Here is a 13,020-nt window from a genome sequence, read left to right on the forward strand (position 1 = left end):
TGTCAACCATCATAGTTTACTATGTTAGCGTGCTAATGATAAAAAGTCAGTAGGATTCATCCTCTGAAGAGAATGAATGTCTGTACAACATTATATGGCAATCCATCAAATAGTTGCACAGATATTTCAGTGTGGACCAAAGTGGTGGACAGACTGACCAAATGACACAACATGAGCATGGCTCATCCCTCAGACCCTTTTCATGGCAACTGTTTTAGGATTGCTTTGTAGGAAACCGTCTGAGTCTAAAGTTACCATTAGTGAATGCAGCAACGGGAGAGCAATTCAGTTACAATATTTATATCTTAAACTGTGAAAATAAGGACCCAAAGACTCATTTAAACCCAGGATTTGTCAACCCTGACTATTTTACAATCATGCCTAATATTTGTCAGATTGGTTGATTGGAGTAGTATGTTGAACTAATACTGTAGTGTTGACCAAGATGGTAGACAGACCAACTTCTTACTCGCCATACACGATGGAATTGCTGTCTTTTCTGTTTCTGTCAATGTTGAGAATGTGGTATTTTTTTCTCAAATAAACTGTATTGAATCTGTCAATGTTACAGAAGCAACTGGGGGTTGAGAAACATGACAAACTTAACAATACTGGTTACCTTGTTGGCAACATAGAAATAGTGAAAAATAAAAGTGCAACCCATTTGGTAGAAAACGTGAAAAATGTTTTCAAACAAGAAAATGTCTCACAAGTTAGCCATGGCATTAATGACTGTTGATCTCTCTGAGAGGCACATACACTGCATACAAAACAACAAACCAAAAGTTGGTGAATGTATAAAAATACATTAACATGAAATTAAGGGAATGACGGAGTGTAGTTTGGTCTGTGAGGGATGAATTGGTAAACTTGAGTAGCACCACCCAACTCATGCAGATGTGCTCCCATATTGCAGCTCTCATTTCAAACCAAAAACACCAGTTTAACACTGCAAAGTAATTTGACTTTGTGTGTACCATTGAGTTATAACCTAGTTTACATAAATATACACTTATTCTGATTTTAACAAAATCTATGTTTATCTACTTCAATTAGTTGCAAAAAAAAATCTAAAACAAAGTAGAATCACATTCACTGATCCCTTACTGTTAATTATTCCTCCTAAATCAGCAGTCACTCAGACTTCACAGCTTTAACCATCAGAAATGTGTGGTGTAGACTGTATAACCCAGTGCACATGGCAGGTCTGCATATCACATTTCAAGGCCCTACAGCATTATTCTGGCCCAGGTTTGAGCATTAACCCCTCCAAAAGCTGCTTTACTGTGTCCCAGTTTGCTCCTCTGCTAAAGTACACACTCTTTCATAGAGGGAAAACAATGAATTATTGTGTTTAACTGTAGTTAGGGTTAAATGGTGCTGAAGGGAGGCCAAAGTACTGTGTTTAAAATCTCATGATGATCTGCAGCAACGCTGGCCCTGTTATGATTCACTTTGAAGATGCGAGGGCAGGTGGAGGAGGAGGAGCTGACCTGGACCCACACATTTCATCCAGGGTTGGAAGCTGAGTGATACGAACCGGCTTATTTGTCCTTCTTGGATTCAGACTCCACCACCTCTGCCTGAGCTCCTTGCTGCTCAGGCTCATCCTCCTCGGGGACCGGCGGGAACTGGTATTTGCTGACCTGGTCTTCTTTGGTCTTGTTGAACTTCTTGGATTTCTGGTAGAGTTCATTCAGGTTGAACTCTCGGATGATGTTCTCCTGGGAGGAGAGAGAAAGAGGCTGTTATTGATACCAGTTTACAGTTAAATGCTAAAACATCTGAACAGTTTAGGGTTCACAGAGTATTTTTCTTGCTTTCTGAAAAAAAGATATTGAGGTGTTGGAATGAGTGAATTAAGGCATGCTGTTTTTCTTTTAAATACAATGCTGTACATGTTATTGACTACACATGTCAGTGTTGGGTACCAAACAAACAGTATCTACTACATTGAAATGATCGTGCATTTCGGTGCTACTTGCATACGCATTTAAGTAGCCTCTGGTGCTCTGAAACGGACGTTATGTGTCAGTCTAACATGTGGCTGTATTTCACTAGGCAGAGAGATGTACAACAATCTGCAGCTAAAGACACAGAGTAGTCCGGCTAAACTTTACTAGACACAATGGCCAATGCCCACGTCAGAGTGGTCTCGCATTGCCAGTTCAAAAACAACACAAGGAAAGCTGTAGGTAACGGACATCCAGCCAAATCTCCAAAATCGTTTTATTACAATTTTTTTTTTTTAAAATACCCAACCATACACACAACCTGTATTTTCTGATTAACAGTCACAAATCTGAAGTGCAATCTGACCTCAGTGAAGCTCCAGGACACGGCTCTACCCTTCTTGTCCACCTGGGGGCGCCGCATCACTTCCTTCCCACCCTGAAACAACACCAAGGACGGAAGCTGCTTGGACAGCGGAGATGTAGACACCTTGTACCTACAGAATTGAATCCATATGAAATGTTCACGTCTGGTCTGTCCTCTCTGACAACATAAAGCCCATCAATCTAAAGGCAAAAGAGAATTAAAAAACAAAAACAAAGAAATTCTTCTTACTTTTTGGAAACTTCTCCATAACGTCCGATGTCCACTTTGCCAAACTTGAGACCAGAACAGTTATACCTGAAACCCAAGAAGCAAATAAGTTACCCAAGTTACTCATTAAAGTCACTGACTGTACTTATGTTTTTACTGAGTGGGCGGATGAAGTCTTACTTGAGAGAAAGATCCGCATAGACAGAAGCAAAGGACTGGCACTCTGGAGACCAGTTGGCAAAAAATTCAACAATCCACGTCACACGACTGTCTTTGTCCAGCTCATCCTGGACACACACACAATTTTGATTTATGATTAAAAAAAAAAAGTTTACAGATCCTTGCTATTGGTTATGAAGAAACTTGCTACTACTTATTTCATTTTCACTCACATCAATGGTTTTGTCGCTGAAGTATTTGATGTACTCTGGTCCCATGTAAAGAGGAGGCTTGCAGATCATCAGAAACACTAAAAGAACCAACACAAGATGACATTACATTCGTAAATTCACTGGTAAATGTAATTGACAGAATTTAAACTCCCCAAACACCATACACAGCCACGTGTGTGTGTAAAAGTTTAACTGACCTATGCAGAGTGTCAGGTAAAGAAGTCCCATCCTGATGTCCAGTCTGAAGAACAGGATGACATTGGCCACTTTGCTGAACAGGATGATGTTGCCCACATGCTGCTCCACCGTTACTGATATGAACAGATACAGAGACATGTTCCATGCTTTTTTCCAAAATCCATTCAATTTTGCAGCTAAAATCATGAGCAGTGCTGTTTCTAAAGCCGCCTTTCTTTCTTTTTTTACACGTTCTGCAAAACTGAACTTATTTAGACATTACCCGGCAGAGCTGTATGTGAGAATGCAAATGTCAGAATCAGTAGGATAAGACATCAGGGCTTTCCCTGCTAGCTCCCTAGTACAAAATCAGCGAGTCATCTTCAATTGTGCCAAATGTGTAATAATTTACAGCAAGCAAGTGGGCCTGTTGACGTGTCACGCCGCTTGTGCAAAACTGGAAGAAAACAACTTTACTCTCAGAAATATCTGAGAGCAAAGAAGGAGACTGATTCAAATGAAAAAATCATATTTTTATATATATATATATATAAAACATTTGATATTCTAGAAGGTGCGGATCTCTCTAGTCGCCTCTCAGTCAGCTCTGCAAAGTTTGCAGAGCTGACTGTAATTGCATGTGGCTATGAGTCCCTCATCAGGATCAGGAAACAACATGCCGGTCTACTGCCAACTATGCTAGCCTGGCAACCCAAAGCTTTCAAGGTTTTTAAGTGTGGTCGTCAGAGTGGCCATAAAAGGACTATTGCTCAACAATAGCTATTGGCAACGACCTATGGTCCTGTATAAGTGGATGGGTTGGACCATCTGCATGTCCAATCCCATCTTTATATCAGAGGGGGCACTGAGCTAGGTGGCCTCTGTGCCTGCGGCTGTTTCCAGCGGGATGTCAGTAGCTGCGGTGTCCTCCAGGCTGGATCCTGGAGGGCCGGTTCCTTTCAACCTGGTAACTCTTTTCCTGTGTGGCAATCTGACGGCCACATTCTGCTTTAAGATAAATCCTGCACAATTTGAAGAAGCGGATGGGATAAGATTTCACTGGAATTGTATTTTGTACAAATTGATTGTGACAAATGAAATTGTTTGATTGATGAAGACTGCAACAAACATGTCTAACTGGATAGACAATGAGATTTGGGAACTTCTGTTGAGGGCCACCAAAATCTTCAGACACATTTAAGTGATTACAAGAGACTCGTTTGTTTTTGACCAAGTTGTGAACTACTCCGTGACGCAGTGTAACCCACGCCCCGTCCTGTCTGCTGCACACAGTACCCTGCGCCAGACCTCGTCTACTTTAAACGTGTGTGAGTGATTCCAGTGAGTGAGAACACATCTAACATGAACAATCTTCTGTTGTGTGCAACACGTGTGAAAGGGAAACTGTGTTAGGAACTAATTCCTCAGACATAGTCCAGAGTTCATATGTAAAAAGATTAAACCAGTGTGGGTTTTGGGAGAGGATGTTGGTAACAGGGGAGAATGGCATTAAAGACAGATATCTGACAGTAAACGAATCATGTTTGGCCCAGTGCATTAGTTTACTCTTAACTTGTTAATAAGTAAAAAGTGTCGCACTCTGTCTCCATATGTTGTTGCCATAGGCCTGAGGGCGAAAGTGTCGTCGGAATAAATAGAGATGTGCATATAGATTTATTTTTATTTTCAAGTCTACCTCCAGTGATCAGCACCTCAAAACAACCCTTGGTGAGTGTTAGTTTTCTATATTACTCCCACTTGTATCATACACTTCCTGTAACTGGTTCTTCTCCCTGCATCGCATTATAACGTGTCTTATCATATTGCTGCTCTGGAAAATAATAAATTCAGAAAAAAATTGAAAAGAAGACAATTACTCACTTGCTCGTCTGTTCTTCATCATGACGATGGCACTGAGGAACATGAGGATCTCTACCTCCCTCTGAGAACACAAACATGGCGTGTCTTAACTACGGTCAGCTCATTGATTTGTTGTCAATCAGTCTTGTTTTAAGACCTTTTTCAGGTCGATTTAACGTAGATTCATGTCTTGGATGTCTGAGAAATTCAACTTTTAAACGTAAGGTAAGGATCGGCATTCAACACACATTTGAAGTATTTTTTTATAAGAATATGAAAGAATACAACTTGGTTCTTCTCTCCTGCATTGATTCTCCTTGTCCTGTAGTTACTGACGGTTCTTCCTTAACGGTTCATATTCCATGAGATAAACCAAAACCGAATGGAGTAACAAGTAACGTAACTAGTTATTCCTGTATTTTTCTATATAAATAGCTTCAATAATTATAGCGAGTTATGAATTACCGTTACGTTTTGTGACTTTAAGTACCGTTAGTTAGCTAGATTTGCCAAAAAGCAAAACAGTATAAATTTCCATCGTAACGTTAGTTTGGCCTGTCATTATCTCCCAATAGCTAAGAACAGCTAACGTTAATGTCACCTACCAGCTAGCTAGCTAGCCCTTGCTCTCAGCCCGACCAACGATCCACAACTAGACCAACTAGCTATCTATACCGATTATTAACAAGGATTTTGTGACTAGCATTTTCTACGGACCCAGTCGAAGTCGCAGGAGTTGCCGTCCTCTCGCTGTGTAGCCAGATGGTCACAGATGCCAGGGGTCTTGCGGATAGCAAGAAAGGCAATAGACATGAAGAGAGAGGCTACATAGTAGGGCTTTAGCAGCCACTTGTACACCTGCGGCAGGTGGTACAGGAATGCGAATAATGGCGTTAGCAGAGCCATTTTCTATTTAACTGTCCTACTACAAGTAAAACTGCCAGGCAGTGATGAAGCAGTTAGCTTAGCTAAAATGAATGGCTCGACACTAGCTGTCTAAGCGTAACGCAGTAGTAATAACAGTTGCCGGAAACAACTTCCGGCTTAGATATTAACAATAAAATAATTTATTATCACATGCAATACACCGTGTTACATTTAAAAACATTTTATTGTATGATAAAGTTTATTTTAAAATATAACATTACTATTTGCATTAAATACATTATTTAGTTATTTTCTTAACACCCACAAGCGCGTTTTCTCATCCAGTTTAACATAAATTCGCTTTTAATATGTAGGTGAAGACGCAACTTCCTGTATAACTGTGGTTAGCTTGTCATGGCTTTGCAGTTTGAGGTTCGAATCGGCGAAATTCTACAAAAATCCTCATTTAAAGGGGCGGAAAGGTGAGGACTGTGGAGGTCAATCAGGACGAATGTGTTATAGCGTGCGCTGATTGGTCAAGACAAAGAACAGGTCACTGATGATTGGTTCAATGTGATATAATGTAACAGACAGTCCTGCAATGAATTGATATATTCTAATATGATAATTTTAGAGGATGTAGTAAGATGTGTTGTTGAACTGCAATGTACAATACTGACAGATATTTCAAATTTTCGCAATATATGTCAACGAGGATAGAAAAAACCTACCCTTTTGGCAGAAAAAAGAAGAGAAAAACCTCTGTATATGACATTCAATTTCATATAAAGGGAAATTGAGCAATAAGTCTTTGAATGATTTATCTAAATGTTTTTTTATTTATTATTCTTTGTGTTTTTTAAACTTCTTCTTACCATGATAATCATCATGTACGATAAATAATATAATAATATAATATATAATGATATAATTTTGCATTAAAATCTTGAGCAGTGCTTCTAAAGCGGGTTTTTTTTGTTAACACATTTTGCAAAACTGAACTTATTTTGACATTACCCGGCAGAGCTGTATGTGAGAATGCAAATGTCTGAATCAGTAGGATAAGACATCAGGGCTTTATACTGACAGATTCAAATTTTCTTTACACCCCATTTATATCAACGAGAGTAGAGAAAAACCTATGTACATGTAATGTAATATTTGACCATTTCTGGTCAGATGATCTGACTCCAAAGTTGAAATGGAGTGTTCTCCATGATAAACCTTAATGTGTAGATGGGAATGTGAGAAATCCTCCCATTTATCATCCTTATTTCCCACCTTACTGGAATGCAACACAAGGATGTAATAGGAATCCCCTGTGATTCCTCAGGATATTGTGGTAAAGGTCCCATGGCATGAAAATTTCACTTTGAGGTTTTTTAACATTGATGTGAGTTCCCCCATTCTGCCTATGGTCCACCAGTGGCTAGAAATTGTGATAGGTGTAAACCGAGCCCTGGGTATCCTGCTCTGTCTTTGAGAAAATGAAAGCTGAGAAATGAAATGAAAGGCAAAACTATGCCTGTGTCACAATCAGTCAGTCAACATAATAGGCCACAGCACTGTAGGGCACCCAATCAGGCAACAGATAGATCCTGACATTGAAAGGTACATGGAGGCTTTTAAAGCCTGGAGTGAGCTTATGTACATCCCGTTGAAACAGAAGTTTGTTGAGACAAACAGCAGCGTGGCAGGGAAAGGTGGGGCTAGTGCAGATACCAGCGCCGGCAAAGCAGTTTACAATCCTGGCATACACACACAACAAACTGTAACAGTTTATGACGTAACAAAACAATATATGAAATGCCAACCAAAGGATAACATACCTGTCAGGGTGCTTTGCACCAATACACCACCGATTGCAGATAGTGCAGATAGTACAGTACTAACACAAACCCTAACACGGGCCTGCAATAGAACGGCCAGTTACTTAAACACCCAGTAAAATAAAAGCGTTGCCCAATCTACCAGCAGCCAAACTCAACCTGGTTCTGTTGCAGGAGTAGTTGGTTTTGAGACAAGGAGACACTGTAAAAAACAATGCACGCTGTAATGCCCATTCTAACACAAACAAGGCCTACAGGTATCAATACAATTCAACTCAATTTTATTTATAGAGTAAAATCATAACAGTTCTTGAGATACTTTACAGATAGAGTAAGTCTAGACCACACTCTATACATTTATAAAGTCCCAACAATTCTATCAAACAAATTAGCAACACTGCATTACCTGTCAAATTACCATGACTGCCCCGCAGATTCGAGGGAACCCAGAGCGGAAATGTGGCTCCAGCAGCTAGAGTAGAGTGTGTCAAGAGGGCAAACTCCTGTCTATATAGCATGCAGTCACTTGCTGATTGGTCTACCAGGACATTTTAGAGTACTTAATGCTTCCTTCAGCTGACAAGCTTTATGGAGATGCTGACTTCATTTTTGAGCAGGACTTGGCACCTACCCACATGGCCAAAAATACCCAAAACCTGGTTCAATGACCATGGGATAACTGTGCTTGATTGGCCCGCAAACTTTCCTGACCTTAACCCCATAGAGAATCTAGGGGGCATTGCCAAGAGAATGATGAAAGAAATGAGACCAAACAATGCAGAAGAGCTGAAGGCCACTATTGTAGCATCCAGGTCTTCCATAACACCTCAGCAGTGCCACAGGCTGATAGCATCCATGCCCCGCCACATTTAGGCAGTAATTCATGAAAAGGGTTCCAAACTAAGTCCTGAGTGTATATGCATGATTATACTTTTTAGAGGGCTGACATTTCTGTATTTAAAATCCTTTTTTTATTGATTTCATGTAATATGCTAATTGTCTGAGTTTTTGAATTTGGGGTTTTCATAAATTCAATTCAATTTCAATTCAATTTTATTTATAGTATCAATTCATAACAAGAGTTATCTCAAGACACTATACAGATAGACCACACTCCAGAATTTACAAGGACCCAACAGTTCTAGTAGTCTCCTCCGGAGCAAGCAACAGTGCGACAGTGGCGAGGAACAACTTCCTTTTAGGCAGAAACCTCGGTCAGACCCAGGCTCTTAGTAACGCCATAATCATCAAAATGATATCAAATAAAGGCTTGAAATATCTCACTTTGCATGTAATGAGTATATTATATATTAGTTTCAGTTTTTAAGTTGAATTACTGAAATGAATGAACTTTTGCACCATATGCTAATTTTTTTAGTTTCACCTGTATGTGGCTTCTACACTGAACTTTATATAGTATTCATACTGCATACGTTGACAGTTTGTTAAAAAGCTTTTATTGTGAAAACAGGAAGTCTTCTGTCGATCACTCTTGCTAGCTTGACTCCGCGCTTTTCACTAAGGTGGTCGTTCCACAAGCGGCTCGTGAAGCAGGAATCCAGACAGGATTATCAACAGCAGACACCGCCGACCGATATTTCTGCCTTCAATTCGCCTCGCGCACCGGACCGCATCGACCCTCCTTTCAACCGACGTGAGTAAAGACATTAAACCATCTAACTTTCTGTGCCTCTGCAGCCCGCTTGTCATTGACAGCTCCCGTTATGAAGAGTAGCATTAACAGGGTTTTTTTTTTTTTTTGAAACGGGGAAAATATGGGATTTCGAAACGCTAACGTTAACGTTACATTCTCCAGTTTTTGTAGCCTCGGTCGAATTATGATTTTACTATTTGAAGAAAAAGAAAATCAAATGCATGGTTGAATGAGGCCTGTTATTATTTTTAAGCCTACAGTCCGTTTTAGCTGTGCAGGTCGATGTTATCCAAAGGAGGTTATGGCTTATCGCCCTGCTAGCGGTGATTTGCTGTGGCTCCTAGCCTCATGGCTACCGTTTACACCGTACACTGCCAGCGGACAGGCCGCCTCCAGAGGAGGCTTTCAAGCAGTAACCTAAATGCGACATATGTGCACTATTACAACACAATGGTGTTAACATCAATCATTCTGTCATTCCTGTAATATAACGTAAAATAAAGCTGCTGTAAACCTGTCAGTGGTGTTATATTGTTTCATATAATATGCTTGCAACACTTCACGCCACAGGGACTTTTACATGGCAGCCGGCTGCAGCATCCGTCATCTCAGCCTCCAATCCAACGGGATGACGGAGGGAATCGAGCCTCCTCACGTCGGTGAGGTGACGTTCAAGGGCTGCAGGAATTCCTAGATCCGCTGTGGCAGCGACTTGGTGATCTAAAAGGACTTCTTCAATCTATCCTGGTACGTCAAAGGTCAGGGTGAGCCACAAAGAGGCTTTGGAGCTGTTGGAACTTGAAGTCTTGCTTGGGGGTACTTTGGCGGAGTGGATGGGAGGAACGCTAGACTCTATCATTTATCTCAAATGAGTTGAAAGAGAAGACGCTGAACTAATTAGAAAAATGGCTCACTAAAATAGAAATATAGATATTTTTTATATTTATGTAATAATACTGCAGCCTTCATCAGGGTGGACCTGGACAGAGTTGCAGTATTGTGTAAAACAGATATTATCAGGTCATTAGGTAATCCATATAATCCAGAAGAGACACTTTGGTCATTCCGCCATCGTGATGGTGGGAGCAACCATTACCTGCCATCTCAGGACTACTGCGGTCTAACAGAAGTTTTTTGGTTTCCCTGTGGGAAATAACTGGAACGTTGTGGTTTGCCAGAACCATGGACTACAACGCTGAGAGTTTGTTCTGTGATCTGGAGGAGTGTCACAACGGCTTGGATGAGCCGCCGCTCCACAGTATCCACGCGCCAAACCGGATCCGCCCGTCCTCGTACCGAGCCCTGAGGAGCGCTGTGTCCAGTCTGGCCCGGATCGACGATTTCTTCTGTGAGAAGATAGGTTCAGGCTTCTTCTCTGAGGTCTTCAAGGTATGTGACCTCTACTGATTTAACTACAACAAACCTCTGTGAGTTTATCATTACTGGTCAAAATGTCAAACAATCAATGTTGGTTTATTATGGGTATGGGGTATATTATTATTATTGGACCTTATTATGTGGATCAGGCATTGGCCATCAAATAACAGATCCACATTAAATACAGTGTTTCTGTCTTTGGTATGTTAATCTGGCATTGTCAGCTCTTTCTCCACAGCACTTTGTCCAGCTACACCACAGATGCATTCTGGGATAGGGGATAAACACTCTGGGTTGTTTACATTTCTTTAAACCAATCACAATTGTTTTGGGTGCAAGTTCTGGACAAAGCAATGGTGTCTCTGCAAAATAGCCTCAGAAGGGAACTTGTTTTGGTGAAACATTCGCACCCCGCAAAAGAAAACACAACATATTATTAAATGCAGGTCACTGTACACACAACACAATAAAGTTAGCTATTTAAATTAGCTAGATAAATGGTTAAACGTAATTTTACATGAGAAAAATGTGATTAAGAATATATACAAATGCTTTTATTTCTTAGCGATTCTTCCTCTTTGGGTTTTTGGCTGTGTGTACTTTGTTTACAGCAGTCCCTGCCAATCAGTCCCAAAGCATCCCAGTTAGAGAGCAAATGCAAACATATTCTTTCCAATCTTTACAACCATTCCCTGAAAGAACCAAGCAAGCCTGCTTCGTTGCCCGATCCAATTTGTTTTTTAAACTTGCTCTATTTTAGAGTGTAACTTGCTAGCTCGAAGGTTGTTGTTGTTGTTGTGTCCCCTAAAGAAGGAATTTTGAGAACGGCAACACACAGAGCGGACATCCTGTGAGTAAGCCACACGCAGGATGTCCGGCTTTATCCTGCAAATGTACTTTCACTTGTCCAGATCCTCTCATCTTCATCCAACTGTAAATGTTACTGCCACAACTTCCTCATAGTGCTATAGTACAGTGTGATGGTGTCTGATAAACCTTTATAGATAGTTGATTACTGCATTTATTAAATGAAATGCCATGAAAGTTGCTACACACATTTTTGTCTCGTTCAGTTTGTGTGTGTGTGGGGGAGGGAAGCTAAATCCATAGTCCAGACAGCTCCCACATGTACCGGTCCTGACCATGTACAGTAAGTTGTTGGAGTATTTGGTTAGGTTCATACAAAATGGATTCCAGTGCACGTTCCTTTGCTGTTATTTGAAATAGCCAAAGATCGACACACTCACACCCAAAAACCAGGGAGCGGTGATTGGTATAACTTCATACTTACAGTTATTCAGTACCTCATATGATTTAATGATATGAATATTACTGGTAACAGCAGAGTGGTTTCATTAAGTTTATTCAGTGCTTAAAAGTGTCAGTAGATACTCTATTTCTTTGTTAGTGTCTCCAGAAACTGCAAAGTAACCCAACTGCTTCAAGAAAACTAACAACATAGTCTTCATTCAGTTTATTCTGTTTCTTGTAGATAAGAGAGCTCCAGTATTAATCACAGCTTTTTTGTTACAATTCGAACATTTAGCCCAAAGCACCACTGTGTCACTCAAAGTGAAACTGATATTGATTTTCGCTGATGGAGGAGTGTGGGTAAGATCCAAAACAAGGGTATTTTCCCAAAATATCATACTGTTTCTTTAATTTCCTTTAAAAAAAGTATAATCTGAATATCCAAACATGATATGCAGTATTGTAAAATGCAATAACCTTTAAAGATACATACATACGTTAGTGTATACATTAATTCCATACCGATGACGTGGGGCTAGGCAAGCGCTCTACCACTGAGCCATAGCCGCCCCTATGGTGGATTTGTGCAGATCAGGAGGAGTGGTGGGAAATCCAGAAAGCCTATTAGTGCTATGCTATTTATATACACACCAGTGTTTCCCACAGGTTTAGAATTTACTTGTGGTGATGTGTAGCGTGGGATGTGATGACGCGTAATGGCTGTTACTACACCCAGCCATAACGCGCCGCATAATGGCTGGGTGTAGTAACAATGGGTTCAGTTATAAACTAGTTAAACAAAGGTTAAAACAAGGACCACATAACATTATCAGATAATTTAGAAAGAAATAACTATTTACATAATAAACAATTTTAATCTAAAAGATGATATAGATGAAAATATTGTGAGACAATGCAGCATCTGACACAATTTGAAGAATAAATGGCCTGAGACCACTTAAGTTCTTCTTTGTATGTTGTAGCTTTTATTGTATTAATTTTTTCCTTTTTTAACCAAACATATTGTAATAGTATGTGTGTGTGTGTGTGTGTGTGTGTGTGTGTG

The 13,020-nt window shown here is 40.2% G+C and overlaps 2 protein-coding genes across 2 annotated transcripts in view; one reads left to right on the plus strand and one right to left on the minus strand.

Annotated features, from left to right (window-relative positions):
* Window positions 1-1,029: 1,029 nt before the first annotated feature.
* On the minus strand, window positions 1,030-5,982 carry tmx2b (thioredoxin-related transmembrane protein 2b). Its single transcript, XM_034898365.1, has 8 exons — window positions 5,694-5,982; window positions 4,998-5,058; window positions 3,137-3,250; window positions 2,940-3,016; window positions 2,728-2,834; window positions 2,569-2,634; window positions 2,320-2,449; window positions 1,030-1,724 (listed from the first exon to the last, which is right to left on the minus strand). Exons 1-8 carry the CDS (start codon window positions 5,880-5,882, stop codon window positions 1,545-1,547), a joined length of 924 nt encoding a protein of 307 aa, XP_034754256.1. The 5' UTR covers window positions 5,883-5,982; the 3' UTR covers window positions 1,030-1,544.
* A 3,177-nt stretch (window positions 5,983-9,159) lies between these two features.
* LOC117960437 (dual specificity testis-specific protein kinase 2-like) overlaps window positions 9,160-13,020 on the plus strand; it is an 18,488-nt gene continuing 14,627 nt past the window's right edge. The window contains exons 1-2 of the mRNA XM_034898340.1: window positions 9,160-9,326; window positions 9,897-10,715. Of these exons, the coding sequence (XP_034754231.1) occupies window positions 10,509-10,715 (207 nt within the window). The 5' untranslated portion in view covers window positions 9,160-9,326; window positions 9,897-10,508. The remainder of the gene's footprint in view (window positions 9,327-9,896; window positions 10,716-13,020) is intronic.

The sequence above is a fragment of the Etheostoma cragini genome, chromosome 2, assembly GCF_013103735.1.
Source record: "Etheostoma cragini isolate CJK2018 chromosome 2, CSU_Ecrag_1.0, whole genome shotgun sequence".
In the NCBI taxonomy this organism is placed as follows: Eukaryota; Metazoa; Chordata; class Actinopteri; order Perciformes; family Percidae; genus Etheostoma; species Etheostoma cragini.